Source organism: Syngnathoides biaculeatus, chromosome 16 (assembly GCF_019802595.1).
Source record: "Syngnathoides biaculeatus isolate LvHL_M chromosome 16, ASM1980259v1, whole genome shotgun sequence".
Classification (NCBI taxonomy): Eukaryota; Metazoa; Chordata; class Actinopteri; order Syngnathiformes; family Syngnathidae; genus Syngnathoides; species Syngnathoides biaculeatus.
The window spans coordinates 23,975,839-24,003,680 of record NC_084655.1 but is presented as its reverse complement, the minus strand read 5'-3'; the positions used below and the strand labels follow the sequence as shown (position 1 = coordinate 24,003,680).

General features: G+C 46.9%; 1 protein-coding gene across 1 annotated transcript; it reads right to left on the bottom strand.

Moving 5' to 3' along the window:
- Positions 1–593: 593 nt before the first annotated feature.
- Positions 594–27,842, bottom strand: crebbpb (CREB binding protein b). Its single transcript, XM_061846726.1, has 31 exons — positions 27,018–27,842; positions 20,734–21,344; positions 16,573–16,740; positions 16,234–16,486; positions 15,754–15,867; positions 15,107–15,340; positions 14,895–14,991; positions 13,676–13,813; positions 13,480–13,597; positions 13,216–13,390; positions 13,061–13,114; positions 12,827–12,939; positions 12,248–12,433; positions 11,277–11,648; positions 10,180–10,353; positions 9,453–9,618; positions 9,033–9,151; positions 8,706–8,945; positions 8,539–8,627; positions 7,731–7,811; positions 7,587–7,643; positions 7,418–7,495; positions 7,267–7,334; positions 7,040–7,190; positions 6,821–6,967; positions 6,631–6,744; positions 6,390–6,555; positions 5,874–6,041; positions 5,512–5,673; positions 5,062–5,343; positions 594–3,809 (listed from the first exon to the last, which is right to left on the bottom strand). Exons 1-31 carry the CDS (start codon positions 27,100–27,102, stop codon positions 1,557–1,559), a joined length of 7,233 nt encoding a protein of 2,410 aa, XP_061702710.1. The 5' UTR covers positions 27,103–27,842; the 3' UTR covers positions 594–1,556.

Below are 27,842 nucleotides of genomic sequence, written 5' to 3'. Positions count from 1 at the left end.
TACCGCTATACAACATTTGAATTGTGTTACATAAAAGGTCATCTTAAAATGGTCATTTCAAGGTCAACCAGTGGTCAATTGGAAAGGTGGCCATTTTGACTTTTCATTTATTCAAGACATTTTAATCTAGTTCATTAAAAGTAGTTCCAAACCACGGTTAGTGTTTCAAAACAGGATGAAACGATAAAATTTCCTATTCTAAAGCAGTTAAATCCAACTGTTTGTAGGTCTGCGCTGGAGACCTTCAGTGACAGTGAGAAGCTGTTCATAGTTCATTTTTTAATCACTTTACTTTTGACTTCCCTTCCTTACTTTCAATCTTTCTTGCCTAAAAAAAAAAAAAAAAAAAGTGAAAAGTTTCTCTTTTTTATTTTTTTTGCCCCACATACAGTATGGAATGAGCCCTTGTTAAAAATGAAAGAAAACCTCTAATATAAGGATTGCCCAAACGCAACAAGATGCGATGATAAACATTTCATCCCAATTAATCTTCAATTGTAATTTTTTGGGGTGCAATACGCAACATCACAGTAAATTACTGAAATGTAGAAAATGTAAATTTGTGCAGGAAAAATAAAGGTCTGATATATTATAGTAAATACATGTCAGACAAAACAGAAATGACAGTCTGTGGCACACAGGTTTATTAAACAATATGGTATATAAGTAGGAAATGAGCCATTCTGAACCAGTTCATACAGTGATTTCTTATTTTTCTGCATATTTACATTGCTGTCAAGCTGCATGATTTACATTAGAGGACAGTTCATCGTGGATTCAAGTTTAATACAAGATAGAAAATGATGCGCATAACTGAACACAAATCAGCAGTTTTAACGTTCATTTCTCACCACAGGCAAAAGTAGACCAGGAATTGAAGAGAATGAATTGGGACAGTGATTTTTTTTTTTTTTTTTGTACATATGCAAGACAAATACTGAGCCAAGGTCAGTTTAAAACAAAACAAAAAAAAAAAAACAAAAAAAAAACGAACATTCTGGCTTTTGAACACCTGCCTATTGTGTTTGTCATCTGTGTGCAATAGTTCCTAAATCTATACAAACAGTTATCTTCAATAATTTCTGCAAGCAGGAAGGAAAATTAAGGCTTTCCCAAAGGCAGTCTTTTTTGAAAAATGGCATATTAGAATAAATTAGCCTGGAACAAGTGGAACTGAGCGAGAAGTGAAACCTCGTAACCCGCCCAAAAATTCCCCAGTTTAATTTTACAGTCTTGCTCAACACAAATACAATAATTATTTGCAAAGATACAAAATTAAAAAAAATGACAAATAAAAAGGGAGATTTTTTGTTTTGAGAGGTTTTGTTGCAAAAAAGTCAATACCAGAGCATAAACAAATGAAAAACAAATTTCAACAACACAAAGACCATAGCAAAAACTCTTGCATGGCTGGTCAGAACCAAAAATATATCCTTTGTGTCTTCTTTGCAGCAGTGATGGCGAGTCTCACTGTTTGAATAAAAAGCAGTCGCTTGGGTAGCAGGAAGTTCACAGGCCTCATGACTCCAAATTTTACACCAAGACCTTTCTTTCTGCTACAAGCCTTCAACAAATTTCTCCAGCGTGTCTCCCGTCGTGTCCCCCGCCATGCCCATGTCAGTACTCAACCCCCCTCGGTTGGGCGTGTTAAGCTGCGGCAGCATGGCGCTCTGCTCCGGCGCTCCCATGTGGCCCTGCTCCATGGGTCCGGACATGGGGCCCCCGATGATAGGATGGGGGGAGCTGGAGAGGAGGGCGCCGTGCTGGGGCGAGGGCTGGGGCTGGGGCTGTATCCGCGGGGAGGGACTGGAACGCGAGGGCTGCTGCGAAGGCGGCCGGGGAGAGTGGACCGGGGCCGGCGAGCGCACCTGGTTGCCCAGAGTGTTGGCCACGGCTTGGCCGGGCAGGTGAGCCGCCGCCTGTCCCTGGCCTTGGAGCATGTGGGGCTGGGGGCTCCTGGCCTGCACCGGAGAACCCATCTGCTGCTTCAACATCTGCTGCTGATGGAGCATGCGCTGCTGTAAGAGGTTCTGGGCTCCGTCCACCCCTATGCCGGCTTGGCCCATTTGGGACGAGGGAGGGAGCTGACCCATAGGCCCGACGCCTCCTTGCATAGCCATCTGATGTTGCTGCATCCGGAGCTGGGAGTAGCTTGCCGGAGGCTGCTGCTGCTGCTGCTGCTGCTGCTGCTGGGAGAATTGAGCGTGCGGCTGAGGCATGCCCCCCTGTTGCTGCTGCTGCTGCTGCTGCTGAGCCTGTTGCATCCGGAACAGCTGCTGTCTACGGTACAGCTGAGGATTGCCGTTTTGAGCCACGTTCATCATCTGGCCTTGGGGACCCATGGGGGCCATACCCACCTGCTGTGGAGGCTGCTGTTGAGGGGGCATCCCAGGCCTCTGACCCTGCATCATGGCCTGCATCGCCGCTGCGGCCCCCGACATGGTTTGAGGGCTCTGCTGTTGCTGCTGCTGCGGCGGCGGCGGCTGGTTGGCTTGATACTTTGCCGTCCTCTGCTTGATGAAAGCAGCCATGAGCTGCGGGTTGGACTTCAGGATGTTCAGGACTTGCTGTTGCTGCTGCGGCGAGCTGGGAGACTTGAGGGTACGCAGCAGCTCCTGCAAGGCGTTGGGCGCGATGTTGCCGGGCATCCCCCGCGGCACGTTCTGCTGCTGTGGCGCCATGCCCTGCTGCGAGGGCCCCTGCGGCGGCATGATTCCGGGCATTTGGAGCCCCTGCGGTTGGGGCATCATGGCTCTCGGCATGAGCGGACCTTGCTGCACCATGGCGGCTCCCTGAACCTGCTGGGGCGCCATGACGCCTTGTTGAGGAGGGCCCTGAGGTTTCTGCATGCCGGGACCCCACTGGCCCTGCTGCATCGCCTGCATCACCTGGGGCCCCCGCATCATCTGCATCTGACCCTGCATGGGGCCCATCATGCGTGGGTGGTTTAAGGGCATCCCGTTCATGGCGTAACTCTGCTGCTGCTGCTGATGCTGCTTTGTCTTGGCGGCCATCTCGGCCATCTCCATCTGTTTGGCCATCTTCAAGGCTGTCAGCTGCTGCTGCTGCTGCTGCTGCTGCTGCTGCGGTGGCATTTGAGGCTGAGGTTGGTGCGGTAACCCGGGTAGAGGAGACTGCTGCTGATGGAGCGGGGACGACTGGGGACACGGCTTGCCCTGCGGGACGGGCGTCGGGGGCTGGCTGCTGCTGCGGCCGTTATTAGGGAAGGCTTGAACCGCGTTGGGGGGCGGCGGCTGATTGGTCACGGGCTGCGGAGTCTGCGGCGTGTGAGGCTGCTGCACAGAGTTGGGAGTGTCAGAGGCAGACGAGGTAGGCGGCGACGGCATGGGGACGCCCCTCCCGGCCATGGTGGCCATTCGGCGGCGCATCAGCTGAGCCTGCTGGAGGCGGTGCTGGAACTGCTGCTGACGGAGCTTGTGCTTGATGTTGGGACAGAAGGGCACGGGACACTTGTTCTCCTGACAGTGTTTGGCATGGTAGCAGCACAACGCGATGAGCTGCTTGCACACGGGACAGCCGCCGTTGGTCTTGCGCTTGCAGCCCTTGGTGTGCTGAACCACCCGCTTCATCTTCTGGCACGACGGCAGCGAGCAGTTGGCGTTGCGACACTGGCAGGCGTGGACCAGCGACTGAATGCAGCGCTGGATGCTGAGACGTCGGCTCTCCTGGGGACTCTTGGAGGACTCTCCTCCCTGGTTGTTGCTGTCGTCGTCAAGGCCCAGGCCCCACTTCACCATCTGGTGCTCGTGGCCCTTTGCGCTGTGGCAGTTAATGCACAGGTCGTAGTCCTACGTCAGGAAAAAAAAAAAAAAAAAAGACGTTATGGGCATGCGATAATTTGTAGGGGATAGAAACAGAGAGAAATAGGCATAAAAAAGAAAAGAAGTTTAGAATTGCCAATACAGTGGTACCTCCTCTTGTGGCTTTAGGGTGAACCCTGGCATATTCAAGGTTCGCTCGCCTATCTTTTACTAGCCCTACAAGGCAATAATAAAAATATTTGCAGTCCCGAGTAACAAGCTGGAAGTGAGCTAGTTAGACAGGAGCAGTGTTCAGCCTTTACCACCATCATGTGGCATCTATCAGCATCTATACACATTTTTCATTTTCACAAATCACAGTAGGCCTGGGTGACAACAATGCTTTCCATGTCAAAACTCAATTTCTTGGACAGGAGACCCTCGTCTATCGCACGGCTTACTTTCAGATACCCACTACAGTGAACGGGATCTGAAGTAGCAACAAATAATTCAATAAACGTATGATTATTACATTTGTAAGGTTGCTATAAGCTGCATGTATTGATTTGTCCACTTGACATCATTCTCTCACACACAACACAGACATATGTCTTTTGAGCATCCCCTGCTTGTGTGATGAGAACAGCAGCCCATAAGAGATGCTGTGAACAGGCAATTTTCTCCCTTTATCAGTGGTGTGGTTCCTTACACAGTCCTGGCAATGTAGTCAGCAGAAAGCATGATGGGTACTGAGAATTTATTGTAATAAACTTTTTAAACTACAGCCAAGTGCTTGTTGAAAAAAAAAATAATATACTTGCATTTGTTCCTGTCGATACTGTTGTGAGCGTGTGCGTTGGCTGTTTGTCAGGCTAAGGTCGGTATTTTTGAATGGATCGTACAGAACTGACCTGCTTGGGATTTCAACATGATACATGTTGCAGCTATGACCCCCAAAACAGTTTTTAATTTCAAACTGAACTCACGACATTACCCAAACCCTTTCTTTTGGTTTATGGAGATTTAATTGATCTGGAAACAAATACAGCTGAAGTACGCATACATTAGCGGAAGCCTCTCCGAATCCTCACTCGCAACCCGAGCTAAACGGAGCTTGTCCACACCATTCTACGCTCATTTCTGTCGAGATGAACCACTTCCAACATATTTCCTTGATACAAATTCCCAATTTCGACAGCCCTTTGATGCACTCTTGTGGGATATTAAAGCATTAAAGAGTCAAATGTGAACAGAGATAACATTCCAGTACATTCAACTTGATTTGAATTCCGTTGCCTACCTCGCAGACGGTGCAGTGCCAGCGAGTCTCCACGTGGTGTTTGCACTCGTTGCACGTGTAGACAAAGCGGTCTTGGCCCTGGTTGTGCAGCTCCACCAGCATGCACATGGTGCTCCACTTGCATCGCCGCAGCGAGCTGAACTCCCAGTGCTTGTCTCGGGCCAGCGTCAGGAAGGAATCGCGGCCGTCCATCAGGTCGCATGCCAGCAGAGGGTCTGGGTCCATGATGGGCGGCAGGGTGTTGATGACTGGCCCGGAGTGAAGGTGGATAACAAAAAACACCTGAAATGAGAAGAAACTATGTTGAAAGACCAACCAAGCACGAGAAGCATCACGCACCAACTATTTTGGAACAAATGAATACTGGGTGGAATATTTCGGGATTTGCATTGATTTGTGCTGCTTGACAAGATGGAAAACCTCGTGAAGAAGATTTGACGGCCCGCTCACCTCCTTATGCTTCTCCATCGTGGCGTAGAGCTTTTGGGACAGATCGTTGGCCACATTCGGCATCCCAGGCTTCTTCTTGTTGGCGCGGCTGACGCTGCTCTTTGTCTTGTTGGTCTTCTTGTTGTTCTTCTTTTTGGCGTTCTTGCTGTCAGCGTGGGCTCCCTTCGGAGTAGACGCACATAAAAATGTGAAGAGTTAAAACGATCCCAGCAAGCAAGATTCAAAAAGAGTGATTGCACAAATGCTTGAGTAGCTTTTGGAGGTTTAAGGACGATGAATTCTGTTGATTTTGGCAAAAAGGGAGCTTCCCTGTCATAAACACCGCCCCCCAAGGCCCAAGTCTGTGATCATGTTCACTTCACCTCTGGCGTCTCACAGGAGGCCGTGTTCTCCTCCTTCTTCCTCTCCTCCTCCTCTTGCTCAAGTTCTTTGATGCTCTCCTCCAGCACGTTGGGCCAAAAGTCGCCCTCGAAGTACGGTAGCTCGTTGGCGCTGGTCAGCCTGTCCTCTGTGGCTTGCTTGAAAATGTCCTGAAGGGCAAGACGTGAAACATCTCGCCAAGTTAAGCCAAAATAGGGAGAGGGTGTCGACAGGTTTATCCACAACAATAACTAAAATTGTGCAGTCGGATAAATCAAACAGGGGGAAGGGAGCGGTGGGGGGTTTCCCCTCATGTGTAAAAAAAAAAAAAAAAAAAAATTTCCTTGTATGTGTCGTATAAGGAATGATTTTCATCTTTGGAGCTGAACGAGTGAAATTCAAGTTTGGCACGATATTTTTTTGTGAGCAACTCCTGAGGATTAATAAATGTATTGGCGGGCCTCACGTTAATACAGTCAGAAGAGTTGGGGAACGAGTTCAACGCAAAAGATGCTGACCTTGAAATCATGTAAGATTCTCTCGGCAAAAGCCTTTTCCAGCATCTTCTTGTACCACTCTTGGAGCCTCTTGGGCTTGGGGATCTTCTGGTCGGGAGGGTGGCAGTGGAAAATGTAGTCGTCTCCTTCACTGGGCGGGCAGGCCCAGATATGACCCATCACGTACCTGAAGGGAATCGAGATGTTTAAGCGTTGGAAACAACAACTGAAACCAGACGGTATGTCGTTGCAGTCCACACACCCCAGTTTCTTGACATACTCCAGATATCCAATCAAGATCTCGTGATAAACTGCAGTCCTGAGCACGCGTGGTTTGAAGAAGTGAATACTGTCGAGGTATGATATGTAGACCCGCCTACAGAAGAAGAGAAAACACATCATGGAACAGCAACACGACGGACTAATTCATACATCTCGGGCGTGTTGTTTACCTCGTGTTTGGAAATGGACAATCCGAGCCGTACTCCTGGACGTGCATGCCGAAGAAACAAACGTCCACCCCGTCAATTTCTTCGAATGCGAAAAGTGCTTTGGTTCTGTAAGGGAAGCTCTCCACCATCTCGCCCGAGTCCACAAACCTGAGCAGAATGAATAAAACCGTCAGAACTGAACCACTTGCCAAAAGCAGCTCAAGTGGTTGAAGGACTTACCTAGACTTCATTCCAGGTTTAATCTCCACTGTTTTGTCAGAGCTGGCCACGACTCGGACAAAGACCTCGCCGGCTTCCGGGTGGTTCTGCCTTTTCAAGTACTTGTTTACTCTGTCCTCAATGTACGTCCCCAACTTTGTTGACTGCAACCCTTTGACACGTGGACAAAGTCATTTTTAATGAATTCACTTCACATTCGGTGCACTTCGTGCTGACGCTGCACTTACTTTTGGCTGAAAACTTGTTCTCCTTTTTGGTTTTGCCAGATCTCTTCAAACAGTTCTCACAGATAAAGCTAAAACATGAAAAAATAAATAAATAAAAGTGTGTGAAGAGAAATTCCCACGTTTTCATGTGACGGCAATGGCCGAGACTCACCCTGACGGCCAAATGACATCATAGTGCAGGACGCAGATCTGATGCATCTTGCGTCCGCAATCTTTACATTCAACGAACCTGTCGAGACAGACGTTTGCACGCTCAGCTGTGTGATTGAGGAAACCTTCACATTGAAAGACATTTGGGCCTTGGAGCAGGCTGCACTCACGGCTCAGCGTCCAACATGTCATTTTTCTTCTTCTCAAACTGCTCTTTGGCTATCATGCTGAACCAAAAAAGGAGAACATCATTTTAAGTTGACTTTGCCGACTTAGCAAGATGACAATTTCAAACGTAACAAGCCCAAACTCACGTCTGTGACTGTGCCGGGTCGTCCCCCAGCGTCACGCTGTTGCCCTGGATCTCGTTGAAGCACTTCTCGCAGAAGTGATACCTGTTGCCATTAAAGTCATTAAACTGCAGCCAGCTCGCGCACAGGAGCAACGTTGGCAACCCGGCGTGCGCACGCGACGTAAAGGAGGGAGGCAGGGAGAGGCTAGTCAGGACCGAAACGTCCAGGATGCCACCACGCTCAACGGCAAACAAAACTATTCATGTTTGACGCTAGACTACGAACGCATCCTCGAATAAGAATTTTTTTTTTCTGAAGATGTTAACAGACTACAATGGCATTTATCACAGGAATATTGTCAACATCATAGCCACAGATAAAAAAACAAAAATGCACTTAAAAGTTCAGTTAGATATGGCTACCGTAATTTGGATCAATGTTGTACACTGTGGAGTGACCTATTGTAATTCCAATTTACTGAATCTGTTGTTTTGGCTTTGCTGTCTTCTGAGAGACCGTCAATAAACACAAATGGAAATTTTATATTTTTCAAATCAGTGTTTTTTGGAAGATCAAAGTCTCTTCAAAGGAAAGTAGTGGTTTGGGATTCATTTTGGCAAAATGCGTGCAAGCCCATTCTGTCCACCAGGGGGAACCAGGTTGCTTGTTGCAGGCTAAAAACAGTCGAGGCTTAACACATTTTGAAACAAGTCAAAGTGAAAGTGGAGAACAAGCTCCCACAGCTTTGTGACATATTGAATGCGGCAAGTGTAATCACAGAGTGTGCTACTTAAACCTTTCCCCCCTAACAATCCGGAAGCAGCTTTACCTGTTCTGATAGCTGTAATAGATGCCATCCCGCGAGATAGTGCACAGTTGTTTGCCGTAGCAGCAAAGCGTTTGGGGGGAGAACTCGTACTGCGGACCAAAGACGACAGCACGTCACGTTTCCGTGCGGGAAAAGTGGCGGTGACGTAGAGTCGCGCGCCGTCTCACCTTGCGGCTGCAGCAGTAGCCCAGCGACTTCATGACGGGCTCGATCTCCGCTTCGAAAACCTCGGCCAGCTTGGTGCAGTTTTTGTACACGCGGGAAGTCTTGCGGTTGTACAGCCACGCGTTGTTGAACATGAGCCAAACGTCGTCCACATATTGCCACGGCTCCTGGTACTGGCCCGTGTCCAGTTTCCGCTTGATGGTGGACAGGTCGATGGGATTCTTCACAATGTCGAAGTAGTCCTGAAGAGCAGAAAGAGGTTCAGCTCTTGAAGGGTAGAGAGAAAAAAAAAAAAAAAAAAACATTAGTAAGTGTGAACAGGTACTCACTGGGATGTCGAGCAGCAGGGGGTCCACAGGCTGTCTGAAGGGCAGGGACTCAGGGTCTTGCCTGTAGAGGGCCTCAAGTGTGGGCATGAGAGCTTGTCTGAGCTCTTCGGGTCTGAAAACTGCAAGGACAATGAAGGTGTCAACAAATGACGTGAAAACACATTCCAAATGTCAACTGAGAGAAATATTCAATGATAATTCTATTAATAAGAGATAGAACAAACATCAGCCCAACAATGTAAAGAACTAAACCAGTTTTACGGAGTGCACTGAAGCCGCTGATACGTGAGCATTCGGATCCACTTCACTCAAGCAGTTCCAGTGCACTCAATCAAATTTGGGCTTGCAACGCAAAGCAACCGGCTCCGAAATCGTAAGTCGAGGCACTCTGAACGCAAGCTACCACTTCCGACATCTTACTTTTTTTGCGGCTCTGAGTAGCGGCGGCACTGCCCGCGCTTTCCGCCTCTTCTTTAGGGTCCGTCTTCACGGCTGGCGTCTTTTCTTCAGTGTCCATGGGTTCCTGCTTTGGCTCCGCTGCATCTGCCTCCTCCGTCTTCACCGCGGAGGTTTTGGTTTCGTCATTCTGGTACCAGAACGGAATAATAAACCACGAGTCATCTTAAAACTCTGGCCTTAAAATGTCTCTCTTTCCCACACTTTTATTATACGGTGGTACCTTAAGGATAATTCCCCCCTCCCCCTCCACAAAAATGAATTCATTCAAGCCCCCTCAACCCCCCAATAAACACCGCCATTATTTTTGTTTAACATTTTTAATAAGGGAAAACAGCTGTTTATTGTACTAAAACGTGAGAATTTAAAGAAATAAACTTTTTGAAGTTGAATTACTGGATAGGAATGTGGTATTGACCTCGTGTGTGGCGTTGAGGTGCCTTTAAGGGGTGTGGCCTACTCAGTGACAGGAGTTGAAGTCCTTACAGGTGTTCTCATTTTGTATTTGCGTGTTTGACTGTTGAGATCTGTCCAACAAATGACTATGTGCATTTAAATGGTGGCGTAACTGAAGTTTGGTCATACCTGAAATATTGTTCACAATAATAACAAAAAAAAAAAAAAAACTAACCGAGGGAGGGCTTATTGGTAAAGCTACACCTATATGCAATCCATAAATGCCAACCGGTACCTCAACTTTGACGCTCGTTGGCTTGTTCCCAGAATTGCTGTCATCATCTTCGTCTTTTACATCCAACTTAACGTCAGTGGCACTCATGTCGGGCAGGTTCTGTTGAGAGCTGACCTCGGCCACGGAGGCCGGGGTGGGCACTCTGTTGTCGATGCTGGCGGCAGCCTGTGACATCTGAAGCAAGAAAAAGTCAAAGCATTTTCTCATTTATAGTCGGACTTAGCAATATAGTATAAGTCAGTCATATCGGTCTAGAAAAGAACATTTAAAATATTCATTGATCAAAATCAATGATTTATATTTCCTTCGCTGGTAACTAATGGAAAGCTCATTTTTACAATTGCGCATGGACACAAAACTTAGGCCAGCGAATCCCCAACCTTATTTTATGCTTGCCGTGCACAGCTGTTGATAACTGACGATGAGTTTTAATCAAATACAACTGCATTCTTCACACCCTTTTGAATTATATTCCAACTCTTTAAAAAATGCTTACCGTAATTTCCGGCCTACAAGCCGCGACCCCCCCCCCCCCACACACACACACACGCTTTCAACACTGCGGTTTTTGCAGTGATGCGGCTAATTTGTACAATTTTTCTAACGGCCGCAAGGGGGCACTCGAGCAGAAAAGGTAAGAATGAGACTGTCGGAATATATGTGCTGAAGAAGTGACTTTTACCGTCCTTGTTAGTGCTGCGCTGGCGTTAGCACTGTGCTAGCATGTTGCTGCTGTGTTACTAGCATGTCTCAGTGATATTTACCTGTAAGTATTATTTTAACCGGCCCTGTTAGCAATAGCGTTAAACTCTTTCTGTGTACCGTCTTTCTTTGTAAATATCTCGTGTTTCAATGTGGGATCTTGCGGCTTTTACACAGCTGCGGCGTATGTATGTACCAAATGGTACTTCCTTTACAAATGTACTCGGTGAGGCTTGTAAACAAGTACGCTCTGTCGGCTGGGAATTACGGTAATTTTTTCACCGAAGCCATAGCGTCATCATATTGCGATTATTGCCATTAATGTCGAGCGAGATGTGACATTTGGTCCATATCGTTCAGCTGTAATTCAGTCTCAAGCGGAGCAATTTGCTCACCGGCGTGCTGGGATGCTGCGCCTGCACCGAGGTGGGTTGCTGCTGCGCCTGGCCGGGGGGCTCGGCCTGCGGTTGCAGAGGCGTAAGCGGCTGGGAAGGCTCAGGCGGCGTACTGACCGCAGAGGGCGGACCGGGGTGGCTGCCGGGTACGTGAGCTTGGTTGGAGGCCGGCCCGCCCATGGAGGCGGGAGCGGGAGCGGGGGGCTGTTGAGGCAGTGGGCCCTGCGCGGGCGGATGGTGCGGTTGCATTTGCAGGCCGCCAGCGGGGTTGGGCGGGGGGGTGCCGCCCAGGCCCGGCTGAGCAGAGGGGCCGCAGGGAAATTGGGAGCCGAGGGCGCCCAGCGCGTTCAGAGGGAGGTTCGAATTCTGCGGCTGTTTGGAAAATGGACACAATTACAACACCGTAAATAGAAGGAATGGGGGGAAAAAAATATCATCTAAAGAAATAACCCTTTTGTGCATCAAGATATTTATTGGCACTTATTTTGGTAAGCATGACTTGCCCAGCAGAATGCTGTATAATATACTTGTGAAGACCATTGAAGACTCTCATAACGACCGTTTTGCAGAGGATAAAGAAAATATGCCACTGAGTGTTAAAGTATATGATCGCAAGCCTTTTTCCCTCTTTGGAGCCATTTTGAGGGCTCATTTAAAGAGGGGGTGGGGGGGACACCTGCATTGTGTGACGGACGGTACCAATGTTTACGAGGTGCAGGAAAAATAACAACTGAGCCTTCTGTAGCCATCCCTAGATTGTTTGTGACTTGAAAATTGTATTTTTCTTCCAAAATAGTTGTCAACCGGCTTGTCTGTAAAATGAGGTACCATCATAATTCAAAATATAGATCTGTTGTGGGTTGAAACTACAGAAAATTACAGAGCAGATTTGTATTTTTCACGCTAAATTTGGGGACGTAACCCTGGGCAAAAAAAAAAAAAAAAAAAAAAAAAAAGGCACGACATCCCACCTGTGTGCCAGCCTGTGTCACCGGCTGCCCCATGCCCACGTTTACATTGACTCCTCCTCCGGCGGCTCCCGGGAACTGTCCCTGTGGCAGGAACTGAGCCTGGTTGGCCGGCTGCGGAACCATGTTAGTCGCGTGATTACCCATCATTCCTTGATTCTGCGGTATTCTCGAAGGGGACATGCCCATCTAGGAAAGGAAGAAACCGTTCCAGTGATCGGCATCTCAACTGCGGAGAACCCATAATACGGTACAATTCCGTCTTTAAATGACGAGAAATAATGTATATATTTAAACTAAGGTCAAATGAAATTTCTACACTTCATTTTGGCAAAAAAAAGATGGCAGGTACTTATACTCCAGTTTTAAGTGTAATATTTCCAAATCATGTTTTACATTTTTCACCCTTGTAGTCACCATGATAATCATGTCAGGTTCTGTGGGTATCAGCACACGTTTCCTCGTTTTCTTTCCCATCAAATTTGGACTTTTTAGGCCTAGAACACGTCTGATGAACTCCATATTGGACGTCTTTATTAATATTAACGTCCTGATTAATACCAAGGTCCTTGGGGGACTCACCGCCGGGACGGCATTCATGTTTAGTTGCTGCGGATGGTTCATGGGCGAGGGAGCCCGCGGAATCTGTGACATCTGCGCATTTTGCATCGCCATTGGGTTGTATTGATTGATTCCTTCAGGAAAACACATACACAATCAATTGTACACTTGTGATGCGCATTAAGAACTCATAACATATCGTCAAAAATTTGGCGACGGCACTTCTGCGATAAGAAATGAGAGGTGTACTCATACCTTGGGGCACCTGCATACGGTTCATCATTTGATTTGGCATAGGCACAGGTCCATCTGAAGTGGAACAAAACCAGAATTAAGCATCTACTTAAGCGTTTATAAAAAAAAAAAAAAAAAAAAAAAAAAAAAAAAAGGCAAAAGATTTGGGCACTGACTGGGAGCTCGGACAGGTTGTCCCGGGCCCATGGCGGTGGGCTGGGTCATTGTCGACGGCTGGGGCCCGGCGTTGCCCACCATGCTGGGCTGCCTCTGGAGCCGTGAGCGTCGCTTCTCCTCCAGCTCCTTCTGGATCTTGTAGATCTTCTCTGCCAGGAAGTGGTAATACTCGTCCTAGTCAGAGGAGGACACACAAATCATTTGTCATGGCTCCTGATGGGCGAAGGATTACTCTCCGAGATATGCGAATGCATTCCATTTACCCTGCTGTTGGCAGACTCGTACATGTCCCCCTCAACCTTGCGTGCATACGCCACCAGGTTGTCCATTCTGCGGTCCTTCAGTGCTGCAGGGTCAGGGGTTGGGAATATGGCTTGTACTCTGGGAACGCAGAGTCACAGAACACATTCAATTCTTCGCCATCACATGATGCGCCAGATGCACATGCACAAAACGTACAGTTTGTGCACCAGGTGGGTGCGTAGGTCCTGAGTGACGTGCTCATGCCAGGCCTTCCTGACCCCCGAAGCGGAGAGAGGGGTGGCGGCGGGCAGATTTCCCAAGCCTCCTGCCACGGACCCATCTGGCAACAACTGACTGTAGGACAAAAAGGAAGGAAGGGCAAAAAAAAAAAAAAAACCTCAAAAGATATAAACTGAGGCTTCCATTAACTTAATCATTGCCGTGAACGTTCAGATTTGACAGCTGGAATCCAAATGTTTACAGTCACCAACGTACATGTTCAGCAAGTATATTTTTTTCTACGGGGAGGTGTCAAAGAAGCTGTTTCCCAGCTTGTCAGTGAAATACAGATTTGTAAATGACTGTAATGACTAAAAACATGTCTGTAGATGGCGACATTGGATCACTGAGGATTTGAGATCAGCAAAAAAAAGATACGGGAGTGAATCTTCAGCTTGTCAGATCGATGATGAGGGACAGGAATGACGACAAAGAAGTCAGACGAGCTTAGTCACGTCACACTCCCAAACAGTATGCGTTGCGAAAGGTCGTGGAAAGTGCATCTCGCGATTGTGAGAGGAGATGATGCAGTTTATGGAGTGAATGGTGAATTAAAAAAATAGAAAGACAAAAAAGTCCAGCGAACTCCGACTCGAGTTAGCCTCACTCATGACATGTTTTATACTTGAATATCTTCAGGTTCCTGGTCTTGTTTTTGTTGTTTTATAGGTCGAGGCAAAAGCAAAAAAAAAAAAATAAAAAAAAAATATATATATATATGTATTTGTATAACAGTCACTACTCCGCTTGATGTGGCCTTTCACAAAGCTTGTTTTTCTCCGATTTTTGGGAGGAAACTAGGCAGTCCGAAAGGTGTGGGTTTTGAGTCTGGATTTCAAGAGGAAAATATTCAACAGTGCAAGATGAAAGCGCTGCTACCGATGACGATGAGGCGTGTAGCGGGAACAGTGAAGTGAGAGACGAGGAGGGTCGGAGGGAACCAACCCAAGTGGCGAGTCCAAGGAGGTCACACAGATAAGGAGGGTCGAGATTAGGAATTGCCAGGTTTGTATGTTAAAGAATTTTGAATTCAATTCCATGGACCAGGGGGGGGCAATGGAGTTGCCGTATAATGAGGATGATATGTTGGCACAGAGATGTTTTGGTGATCAGAGGGGCTGCAGAGTTTTGAAAATAAAGACTAACATCAACTCACTTGTTAAGTGTGGAGGGTAAAGAGTCGCTGTGCAAGCCAGTCTGGTCCGAAGGGGGGACCCCCATCCCTGCTGCCATCTGGTTGATCTGATTAGGGCCTAAGAATCATTTCAGACAGAAGTAAGCCACACAGCAGTTGACAAATTGTAATTGCGTTCTCAAAAGGGGACGATAATTTTTTTTTTTTTTAAAAAGTTTGAATTTCTCCTCTACCTAGCGTGTTCATACTACGCAGCTGCTGATGGGGATTGTGTTGAGCAGGACCCTGGCCCTGGTTCTGAGCGGGGGACTGGTTGCCGTAGGGGAGGCCCAGGGCAGCGTAGGCCCTCTGCATGGAGCTGGGGTCGATGTGCGTGGCTGCGTTGTTGATGGTCGGGGCAGTGGGTTGGCCGCCCCCCACCGTGGCCATGGCATTCTGGAGGCTGGCCCCGGGGGAACCGAGCATGGCTTTGGGGAGAAAATATTTGGTAAAACGTTAGAATGAGTGTGTTTTTTTCATAAGTGCCAATGAGCACAGCACGGTTCCTCCTCAGCGTTGTATGCTGACAGGCACCACGCTACCTCTGTGGGGCATTTAAACCCGTCATTGGCTCTTTTACCCAATCACAGAGCAGCCTGGCGCCAAAGCCCTCCCCCCGCCATGAGAACAGCGCAACAAAGCCCCTCCCCCGGGTGTCCCATTACAGGCCCGGCCTTTCCTGAGGAATCCTGCCTCATTCTTCCCACCACGGTCGGTGCTGTGCAACCTGCAGGTGGCGTCACCTCATCCTTTCAGCTGAGGCTAACGGTTTTCAAGCGTCCATTCTTTTCAAATTTCTGCTTGTACGACATTTTAATCCACACCGATGAATGGCACTCACGCTGCTGGTTTCGCTTGTCACTCGCGTTCTTCAGAGGCAGGCAGACGGGACAGTCGTGCCGCGTGCAGTTCTTCCAATGGGAGATGATCTGTCTGGATGATGCGCAGTGGGCCACTTTGGGGGAAGAGATTGAAAAGCAACATCAGCATCAAATAAATCATGGCAATCATCCCAAAAATGTGAAATAACTTTTTTTTGCCCCCCTTTCAATACAAACGTGTCAAATCAGTAATGACAGAGTTTAGTTGAGGACAAACAGTTCAATGAACCCTCTGTATTCGAAACGTTCAAAAGTAGGATGCAGAAAAACAGTTACAAATGTTTGTTTGGGGTGCAAATTACTCGCAGAGTTCTGCTATTCACAGCAAGGGTTGATCCTAATACACACTCCACATATTGAAGTGGGGCCACCACGTGCTTTAAAAAGCAAGACGGTGCAATTTGGAGGTGCCGCGAAGTGAAAAAAAAAAAAAGACTCACCTTGGCAAGACTTGCCCGCCTGGCAGTGGGTCATGTGGTTGAGGACGTTCTTCATGGTGCGACAGTGGGGCAGAGTGCAGGCCCTCACCTCCCCGTTGGCCTGCTCCCGCCGCTGGCACTTGTGTGCGTGGAGCAGCAGGACCAGCTGCTGCTGAATGAGTTTGCGCTTTTCCGGGTCGGCCGTCGGACCGGCTGACACGCCCCCGGCGCCGGCTACCATAGCCGCCGATGCTACCTGTTGCTGCATCTGGGACTGCGAATTATGAACAATGAGCGTGAGCTTAACGAATCGACCGAATACTTGCATATTAGGTAGATGAGTCAAGGGGACGGACTCACCATGTTCGGCAAAGTCCCAGCTGCCTTCAGCTCTGATGGGAACTGAGGCAAATTGTTGGGAAGGGCCGTCTTGTTCTGGTGTTGTTGGGCGTTGACGCCCGTCGGCCCCATTTTCTGGGCCCCAATTTGACCGTACTGCTGGCCAAACGGCGCTCCCGACATTCCCATCTAAAATAAGCAGAAGGCAAAAGGCTGGTCAGAACATCGGCAACAACTCCCTGTCGCAAATGGAACAAAAAGAACCCAATATACCAGGGGACGGGAACCTATGGCTCGCAAGCCAAATTTGGCTCTTTTCATGTTGCATATGGATGGCAGAGCCCTCACTACATACTGTACAATGTCATTTCTGTCACGTGGGCAACGCAAATGAGCAGAAAGTTTGTCCTAGTGGGGTTGCCGTAGTTCATTGTAGCAGTCGATGTGCGCAGCCGCAGTAGGGTCCAACGCAGAGCAGGTAGCGACAACTGATTGTGCAAACGATGGCCAAAAGAAAAAAAGATGGGGAGTTGTACAGTTTTCGGCGAGACTGGACAGCCATTCACAGATGGAGGAGCATCCCAAAGCATTCGTGCCTGATGCTGCCAATGAACTTTTTGACAACTTTTCGCATAAAGAAAAGATAATCAAACGAATAAAACACATGCAAATGTTGGCAAGAACTGATCACCACCATCAAATTGAATTGACCCCTCCGTGGATATTGCGCAATCCGCGTCACTGACCAACCAGAGGCCAGAGATCTGCATCGACCAAAGCCCGTTTTTGCTCCCGCCATTTTCTCAGACAACATTGCATGGTCCAGTATAGGTTTAGTTAGCGTTTTATCGCGTATTTGGGTTATTTAACAAAAAATATGGTTAAGAGGTGTAGTCACGGACTTTGTAATAGTGACGACAGGTATCCTGAAAGGCCAGTTGGTGGAGTTCCATTCGTACCCTTTCCAAAACCGAAGACCCGGTACGAAAAATGCCTTCGATGGATCAAACTTTGTGGAAGACCGCATCATCAACTAAATCCATCTAATATCAACACATATGTTTGATTTTCAATACATGTCTCGTATAAATGAATGAGACGTTATCCGCTAGCATAACACCGCTGCGTGTGAACGATTGACACACTTATTCTTTGTTGAGCGATATTTAGCGACGATCGGACTGCACAAACGTATCGATTTCTTGCTGGCTCCCGACCGAAGCTTAACCAGACTGTGTTTGCACGAAGATATGCCCTAAATTTGATTTTTAATACACGTCTCGTATAAATGAATGAGACGTTCTCCGCTAGCATAACATTGCTACGTGTGAATGATTGAATGAAATGAGAAGCATGGCGTCTCTCTCAGTTAAGAATGTATTGTATTTAGAATCTATAAAATATCGTTGATTTGAATGAAATCAGAAGCACGGCGTCTCTCTCAGTTCAGAATGTATTGTACTGTATTTGCCATTTTTACTGTTTGTCTTACGTCAGCGCACGTGGCGTGACGTCACTTCAGGAGGCGTGGTTAAGTGCCCTGTGCGGAGGGGTCAATTACGTTCACGATTAACGGATGGAAGTCTCAACGCCTGCATGAAGCTTCATCTAACGACGTATGAAAGCCATCAGCAAAACCAGGCAGAACCAGAAGTCACGTTCATGGTAAGAATTGCTTTTGTCATCATTGGTTAGCTACATCATAATGTTATTTAAAAGAATTCAGAGATGTATTCTACTCTCAAAGTGTTGGTTCTACATAAATGCTCAAATACACCGGTATTGAGTTTTTAAAATATTGCGTGGCTCTTTTGAAATTCCATTTTGGCATTTATGGCTGTCTCAGCCTAAAAGGTTCCTGACCCCTGCACTATACCATCGCTGCATAAAATTTGGGGGGTGACTACGATTTTTTTTTTTTTTTTTTTTCCAACCCAGTGATGTACGCTACGCTATGTATGCAGATGACAACCTACTTGTGACGTGAAAAGCAGCACACCTCTTTTTCTCTTTCTGTATTGTTTGGACAGTTTAAAGTCGTTTCGGTACAAAATTAAACCATGCAAAAATTACACTCACACATTTTGCATGATGTCTACCATCATTTAAATGTGCAGTAGTATTTGTGGGTAACAGCCCAAACATGAAGGCAGAAAAAGAAAAGGAAGACTGCTTAAATGCAAAAAATATCATTAACCAGAAATGTATGAGCTACAAACTGCTGCTATGAGTTGCGTTCATTTTGAAAAGTGAGACGTGTAAAAAGGGCTCTGTGCATTCCCACACCTTTGATAGCTTTCAGTATCAGGCTGCGGCTCGGTTGCTTTGGCCTGGCTGCCGACTGTCAGCGGCGCGATAGTGGATCCAGCAAGCCCATCCCACTAAGGAAAGAGATCTGGGAGGGAAGACGCAGAGCGCTTTGCTAGACAGCTGAGCAGAGCGCCGGGCTGCAGCCTGCCCCTCCCCGTTCTGAAGCTCGCACAGATTGCCGGGTGCCCTGCTCCCATTCGCACTCTGGCATAACTTTCACTTCGTCTCGCTGCCGGTTTCAGGACGTGCATTTACTGGGGTGTCGCCAAGCCAAGCCAAGCTATATAACAAAACTGGTACACATGGAGACTCCGCTCCTAGATTTCTCTTCGAATACCTCCGGATTTTTCTTCTCACACTTCCCCCACACCAGCAACCCCTCAAAACTTGATTTACAGCCCCCATTATCTTTAGACTAAGATCTGCGAGAGGAGCCCATACTAGACAGAGAAACTGAAAAAAGGATACTTGTTGAAAGAGTTGAAAGAGTAACGCAAAGCGCACAGGGGACTTCTTGAACAAGGAGAGCAATCATGAAGGAGCCGTAATAGGGAAAGCTGACTTTTTATTTCGCTGCTCATTTGTTATTCATACCTGATTGCGCTCCATTATAACGCAACTCCAGACAATTTCAACTGTTGTTGGATTGCGGCAGCCCAATCTCTAAAAGTTTAGTGGCTCTTATTCGAGTGTTCCACTGCTTCAGATTTCACATCTCAGCAGTTAGTCTTTCACTTGTTTGCTCGGCTTATAGATGGTTGCCTACTCCTTGTCCTTTGACAACCAAAGTAGAGCTTAAACTCGCTGCCGAAATCCCCAATTGCCATTCGCATTGACAGTAACGAATAACTAGCGGATCACAAATTATTGTGATTACTCCTTGTCCTATTCTGGAATGAAGATGTCATGGTCTAAAATCTAATTTGATTTGAAAAGTCAAGACACCAGAAAGATGCCTTTTGGCTAGCATTTCAGTTTACTTAAACCAAGATCCTTCGCCAAACCGTGGCCGTAGGCCGTAAGACGTTCTCGTGCCATAAAATTTGTAAATCCACACTGACTGACGACATCTGCTATTTTTAAGCAAGAGAGTTACCTTAGCTGCAAGTTACAGGCTAGTCTCCTGAATTATCTTCCACATTTTATTGAATGAATTTTGCATAACTAATTCACCGGGCATTGCCGCAGCTTGCCAGTCTGGGACGGCCATCGGACGAAGCGTTACGCAAAGATTATAGTCTAGCCCGGGACAGCCCAGTGACCCTTGTGACCGGCGACAGTGGCTAACTACACAGCTGCGCATATGCACAAGTGCCGGACAAGGAAAAAGAAAGTCATACGGCTTTGCAGTACTGCAGCTCTTCTCAAAATAAAATACATACGGTGTGATTCTTGAAATCATCTTTTTCATGACAGATTCAAAAGCAAAACTGATTCTTAGTTGGAGCTAGTTAGCTTAGCATTTTCCCGGTTGGTCCCGAGCAGCTGGGAAAACGAAAGATTGTTAGCCGTAGATGCACGTACGGCTGCCAGGGAGCTTCTCCGGGTCTGTAGTCAGACAGACGTGCTTGAAGCCATTATCAAACACAGGCGGATCTCAAGACATCATCAACAAGCGTTATCCCGGTTGGTCAGCAGAGTTGAAATCTATACCGTCGGCTAAATGTATTCAATCTGCTTTTACTGCTCAACCCTCGCATTGACAATTACTTTCAACACAAAAGGGCGGGAGAAGGGAGTGTGAGGTGTCCCCCAGACAGTAAAACACTGATAATGCCTCTGCTAGAGCTCTCCACCCTCACCCACCCACAATGAATGATAATTAGTGGATTATTGTGCTCCTCGCGAACCGTGAAAGAATTTTGTCCTCACCTTATTCACATGTCCAGCTTGCTGAGGAGTGAGTGAGTTGTGCCCGCCCAACTGCGGCCCTCCTTGGGCGAGTGTCTCTGCCAGCACGCTTCCGCCAACGCCCGCTCCCGCCGGCGCCCCCGGCATGGCTTGGCTCGGGTACTGCATGCCAGGTCTTCCTCTGCCTGCCGGTCCCAGAGCTCCGTTCAGCACCTGTCCGGTCGGGCCCAGGAGCCCGTGACCCTGCCCACTATTCAACAGTGCCTGATTGAAGCTCATTCCTCCATTGCCTTGTCCCGTTCCGACGCCCACTTTCTGGCCTTGGGGAGACTGATGATTGGGAGAGCTCTGCCCGATTGGACTTTTCCTGAGCACCGCACCGAGTTGCCCCCCCACCATGCCTCCCTGTTGGGGATTGGCAGAGTTGAGTGAACTTCCCAAGATGGAGGAGCTACCCGGTCGCAGGAGCTCAGACAGCTGCTTGTGTTTGGCGGCGGCATCCGGGACGATTGAGTTGAGGCCTGGGCCGCCGTCCGTGGCGCCGTTGGAGGACATCCCCATCTGGGACAGGTCGCCATTGGGGATGAGCTCATCCGGGAGGTCATTTTCCAGGTCAAACAGGGATACAAGATCTGTTGAAAAAAGAAAAAAAGGAAAAAAAAAAGATCAGATAAAAATGGAGGATGATGGGAATCTGTATATCATCAAACATTTGATCACAGGGAGGTTTTAACCCTATGTACTAAAAGCTTTTATTTTCAAAATAAGAGTCACAGGCAGATTTGTCCCGATTGTTACAAAACATGACGCAGTTCATAGAGTCAGTGATGAATGAGATGTAAAAATATCCAATAATATGCAACTTCAGCCGTGCGGTGGGTCGGTGGGGGTCACAGCACATTTTTTTGTTGTATATCTGTAAATCGTTTTGCCATCCAAATCCCTTTCGTCAGTCTGTGTCGAAAAACACCGTTCAGCTTGATGTGTTACTTTTCTTAAAAAGTTTGTTTTCACCCCATTTTGGTCAGAAACACATGTTGTACTGCTGATTACGAGACCTGAAAAAGCTAGAAACAAACGGCGCTTATATCGTCATACAAGAACATTCTCTGGGGTTTGAAAGCTCAGTCAAAAGCGTCAAAGCATCTGGCAATATGAGGAAGTCTGCTTTGAAAACAGGTGGCATTGAATGAGTTAATTTTTAAGTTGTTTGGGGAAAAAAACGAGATTGTTTTGCCCCAAAAAGTCCTGGGTTTTCATGTATGAGGTGATTCCTTTGACAAGCAGTTTGGTATTATTCCTTTCTACACATGGCTACTCCCTTTCACACGGAGCAAGTGGCACTGCTGGTTTGAAGCTCGAGCCAAAATTAGCACAATTGCTCTTTTTTTTTTTTTTTTTTTTTTAAATGCAAAATTACCCACAGTGGCGCCCGATTGGCACCAACTTCAGAGGGAAGATTGCAATTACATCAGCTCTCGGGGCCGTGACCACAGGTCTCGTCGCCCAAACATTCAATCGCCACTTTAAAACAAGAAGCCAGCAAATCCTTTAAAAAAAAAAAAAAAAAAAATTGGTGTTTCCCACACAGACACTCGCGTGGATGTGCTTTTTGTGACGTCATGACGTGGCTCTGAGATTGCGCTTTGTCGGCGTCGAGCCAAATTGCGTAAATCGAATCAAACTGAAGAAAAACTTTCAACAACAAACCAACACGAGAACCACTTTGAAAAATAAAGAGGCTGTCACTTATGTTTTTTTTTTTTTTTTATCTTCACGGTAGTCAAAGGGCTTAAACACAATGTACCTATTCATCTACTGATGACCCAACAACAGGAGCACCTTGGAGTTCAGTATCTTGCTCAAGGACAGTTGGACATGGATTAAGGGTCGAACCCACAACCTTAATGAGACCAGTTGTAATCGTTTGAAAATCAGAAGTTAAATCATTGGGACAAGGCTTTCATTCATAGACAAACCAATCCAAATAAATTTTGATGTATTGGGGATTTTCGGGGCAGGCTGTGAATGGATGTGCGAGATGTGACAAAACCAACGGAGGGGAGGGTAGGATGGATGTGACAAAGGGCCGCAGGGAAATGCAGAATTTAAGGAAGCTGGTAATCTACCACCTTCAATGGCTTCCTCGGGGCAATCTGTTCCACATCATCAGAAGATTCAGAGGAGCGCCTTTGCCACGCTCGGGGGAAAGTCAAGACTCGGAACGCTTGGATGCCTTTGGAAGGCACGTTGGTGAGCGACGCTCGCCAGAGGGGTTCGCGTTAATGCAGATACCAGCCAGACGGTTGTGGAGGACGCCCCGTGCGGTTTCGAGACGTCGGACCATCGTCTCACCCCGCCAGCACATTTTTCGCCTCATTTTTCTAATCTTGCTAATAGTAGCCTATTTTAAGTGTACGCTTGTCTTGTGCAAATGAGCCACTGCTCAAAAGTCAAAGAATATATGGGCGGGGGGGGGGGGGGATTACCTGGGGCTCACTGCCATCAAAATGGACTCATTTCAATCACAAGTACAGAAATCTGACATTCTATAATTCTTGATTTTTGTACTTTGACGAATTCATGTCACCATTATTTTCAAAGCGTGAATTGTATTAAGTTATGGAAAAAATGCACATCACCTTAAAATGCAAATGTGAGTTGGGCTAACAGCCACTGAAGTTCATAAAATTGTCATAATTGTCGTTCATAAGGCTCGACTACTTTTTTTTTTTTTTGCGATGTACCAAGTTGTTGTGCAGGTTGGACGGGTGTCACGGACCCTTGGGCTGCTTTCTCATCACTGCACTGTTTTTTTTTTTTTTCCCCCCTCGACTTTGTCGCTATATTTAGCACTCGATTTCTGAAAAACTCATCAAACACGCTCATCGTCCACTGTGTCTGAAGCCAACTGTGGACACCGTCACAGCGCCTCATTAAAGGTCTCTTTATACTCACGCGTGCAACAACGGCGCTGACGTCACTGTGGATGTCCCGCCCGTACTTTGCCTTTATACGAGAGCCCAACCCGTGCAGGGATTTTTGAAAATGGGCTGCAGTTCTTCTCCAAGTCAGAGGTGTCGCTACGGTTGGTATTGGCTAAGACATCACAGGGTGGGGTTTCCTCAGCATGTTTTCGGTCATTTCCTCCCCGTCACAAGGAACAAAGCCACAATACTGACAGTGGAACAGTGTCCACTTGAAAGAAATGGACCTACGGGGACCGGTGTGGGACAAACAACACGTCCAAGACAGACAACATGTCATGCTCGGCTCAAACTACAAGACCAATTTGCTCTTTTATGATTGCACTCTGTCAGACTATTGCAATGAAATCTCACCGGATACATTCGTTACCGTGGCGACGACAACAAGTGTGGATCGTGTCAACTTTATAATAAGAACAAAATGGGGAAAACCACGTCTTGGTGGTCACCAGAGTTCAAGAGGGGATGTTCATTTAGGGCTTGCTTGAAGTATGTTCCCGTACTTTGAATATGATAAGGCTCGCAAGCATGCAACAAAACATTATGTGACCCAGCAAGCTAGCGCTAACACTGAGGGTTAGTTGTGCGTAAACATGCTGCCATCCTTTAGAATCATGCTCTAAACTTTTTGGCGTGGGTGATTTAATTACAATAGAGTAATTTAATTACAGCCATTATTTCTGTCATGTTACACTGTTGGTTTGACCTGACTGATTAGAATACATGACCTGACTAAAGCAGCCATTGCCAACCATTGTGGAGCCGAGGAAGATAGAATTGAAAAATCTCACGGCACACTAACATGCAAAAAGTGGATACATTAATTACTTTACGTACTTCGCCGCAATCTCATAGAACACCATTCATTTTTTCTGTCTGCCACTCCGCCTCACTGGCACACATGGATGTACAAAGACTATTATAAAAAAAAATGTATATTTTTTTTAGCAGTTAAGTACACATGCATATACGGTAAATGAACACGCCATTTTAATAGACTGCTCCATGTCGGGATTGGATCTGTGATCGTTTATTGTTTTTTTTTCCTGATCAACCCCAAAAGTCCTGATTGTGTAAAGTCCACTTGTTACCACGGGCTTGTCATTTTTTCCCCAATGTTCGGAACCACACGAGTACCAGCTTAGCCAATAGTAGCAGGCCATTTCGCAGCGAAAGCCACTCGCTTTTGCTCCGTTGCGTCCGGGTCACCACAACAGACACGATCATATCAGCGAACACTTGTTGTAGGGAAAGCTTGATGTCGGAGGGATAGAAAAGTACTAGTACTACTAAGTGACAATTCTGGCGAACACCCACAGATGACGATCAGGACTTACATAGCGGCCAATTCAAGCCGTTACCTGTGACCACTTTTAAGCTCCACCCCCAACATTTGGCCAGCTGAGACTGGCTTGACACGCCTTCTCGCCATATCGTCCCACAAGCAATGCCGGTTGTCAGTAGCGTGCGCTTGGAAAAGTTCATGTTACGAAGGAAATGGTCCTCAGATGCACTTGGGGAACGTGCAATCCTGATGAAAGATATCCTGCTAGCTTACATGGGGCCCGCTCGATTCATTTTCCAAAAGCCTAAAACACCGTTGACCAAGTGTCTACGATGCATTAAGGCTCGCGGAAGAGCGCACGTACAACTAAATGTGAACAATATCAACAAACACTAGGATGTACGTTCAAAGATAAGTGAGGGAGAAGTATCTTCTCCGAGTTTGAGTTAAATATTATCAGTGCTTTATACATTGCAGGAGAACAACTTTCACTTTGTTAGCGTATCACTGATCTGCTGGATGAAGTGTGTCATGTTTTATGCCGAAGAGTCGGGTTAGTGATACGTAAATGCGGCGCGTCATGCAAGAGAAATGTCTATTCGCCTAATTCGTATAGCATCGGACTTTTAAGACAGAGCACTGGGTTTCGTTACGAGCCAAGTCAAACTTTTTCATCTGGTGACTACGGTACCGACTGAGTTGATTGCCAATGTTTAAATGCACTTGTAGAAAAATTGAATCTAACTCACTTCTAAAGACTACAATGCTGTTACTCGTGATCTTTCCAAGTAAAAAGTACTCACCCTGCTTTACATGCCCAGTACTATTCCACTATTTTATTCTGTTGGAATTCAATATGAAGTTTGTGAGGCATCAAACTTTTTTTTGCATCGATCGTCAACGTGTTGCTGTAACTCTGACCAAAATCTTAATTTTGTGTACATATCCTTGCGTGAAATAGTTGAGACCACTCTGTAGAACTCTCTTGGACAAGTCTGACGCATATTGAAAAACAATATACCGCAATATTATCTGAAATACGCCATAGAGAATCCACTTCAAACCTGTTGTGTTCAGTCGCCATTTTGGAAGCTCGCGGGACGTAGCAACTGTAAGCTCGGGGGGCGGAGCTAGAGATCGCTTGTCGGAAAGGTCCATTCGCAGTTGGATATGGATCGGGCCCGGGCCCGGATCACAAATGGTGAAAATCAGCATATGTCAGTAAGTATTGAAGTGAATAAGATACATATAATTTTAAACCCAAAACACTGAGCAAAGTAGGAATAAATTACCAATAAGGGTTTTCCGGGTTAGTGCGCCCCAACCCCAGGAAAAAGAAAATCTGCCAGTAGCTGAATTCGCAGGTATGCGAGGGGACACCTTTACGTATTGCTGAGAACGTTCAGACAAAATCACATCACTGAAACGCGTCTTGCTGCAGGGCAACATTTGAATGAAATGTGGCCCGAGACTTTGAAAAAGACGTTAAAATGTTATCAACCACAAGTTGTCACATTTGATTGACGTGACATATTCATGTACGTTACAGCGATTGTCGAGTATTGTTACTTGGTACCGGTGAGTCCTCAAATGTACTTTAAGTAACTTGACCCGATTTAAAAAAAAAAAAAAAAAAAATGGAATCACTGCATTCTTGATTTAAATGGACATTGTCTGAAAATAAGAAAAATGTATTTCTGCATCCCTAGTTTAAATACACATACTGGCGTACGCAATTCAAGAATTTTGACATATAATACACGTAATGTATGAGCATTTTTGAATGCATGTTACGTTTAAAGCAAGTCTATGGATTTGAAGTAATGTCGGTGGATGTAACTTACGACTTTTGCAGAGTCCAAAGTAGCTGACAGAGGGTTTAAAAAAAAAAAAAAAAAAGTTTGGTGAGCCCCGAGTGAGCATTACGGACACTGGTGGTCTCGTGACCCAACCGTGGCATCTCACCGACATCTTTGTGCATCTCAAGCCCGGTGACAAGACGAACACGACGAGGAGCAGAACGAAGCACTCACCTGGGCCGTCCGACGCCGACAGAGGCGAATTGAGTTTGGGTCGCTTCGCAGTGGGAGGGCCGACATCCAGCAGATTGTCGGCCATTCTGGGGCTTCTTTGACTCGAACTGCTAACTTGCTAATATGACAGCGCGTCAAAAGCAAATCATTTGAACTGGCTTTTTTTTTTTTTTTTTTTTTTTTTGGAGGCTTCTTCTTCCCTCGAGTGGCAAAACGCTGCCCGGGGAGAGGAGGTTTCAAAAGAAAGGCAACAGCGCCACGCTTCGCCGCCGGAGATCACCCCATGATAATCCAACATCCGACACCCACATAATTATCCCCAATAACTGCATCCGAAAAGATCTCGCGTCGAGGGGGATCAATTAAAAGCGATCGGGAAATATAACGCGAAGCCATTTGTGCGGAGATCGCCGGCGACGCGGAGTCATTTTTTTTTTTCTCCGTCGAAACGAGCCCCCGTAAAATTCGCCCCCCGGCTCGGGTAAAAAGAGCAAAAATCCAAAAATATTTCCTTTGAGGCGGATTATTTTTTGGGGGGGTGGATGTCGCGCCGGAAAATACGGCGGCTCGGGACGGACGGACGGACGGCGAGAAGCGGCGCTCGCTAAAAGGGAAATCAAATATACGGCGAGCTTTCGGCACGACAAAATGCCGAGTAGCCCTCACATGTTCGCGTTAATCCTCGCCGGAACACCTCGCGCTTCGATTTGGGCCCGGAAAATGCCGTTCGGGCTCCGCTTTGGGTGGCTCCGCTGGCTTTTTTTTTACAATTAATGCTCCCCCAGAAATCCCGATTCTGAGCCGCGTCAAGATGGCGGCTGTTGA

What these genes read in the sequence shown, in the direction of transcription:
- crebbpb (XM_061846726.1), bottom strand. Translation starts at nt 27,102, where the DNA reads ATGGCCGACAATCTGCTGGATGTCGGCCCTCCCACTGCGAAGCGACCC. An exon ending in CTGGGACTTTGCCGAACATG is followed by an intron (nt 16,487 to 16,572) that starts GTGAGTCCGTCC and finishes CATAATTCGCAG; the next exon opens with TCCCAGATGCAGCAACAGGT. An exon ending in TATTACAGCTATCAGAACAG is followed by an intron (nt 7,812 to 8,538) that starts GTAAAGCTGCTT and finishes TAATGGCAACAG; the next exon opens with GTATCACTTCTGCGAGAAGT.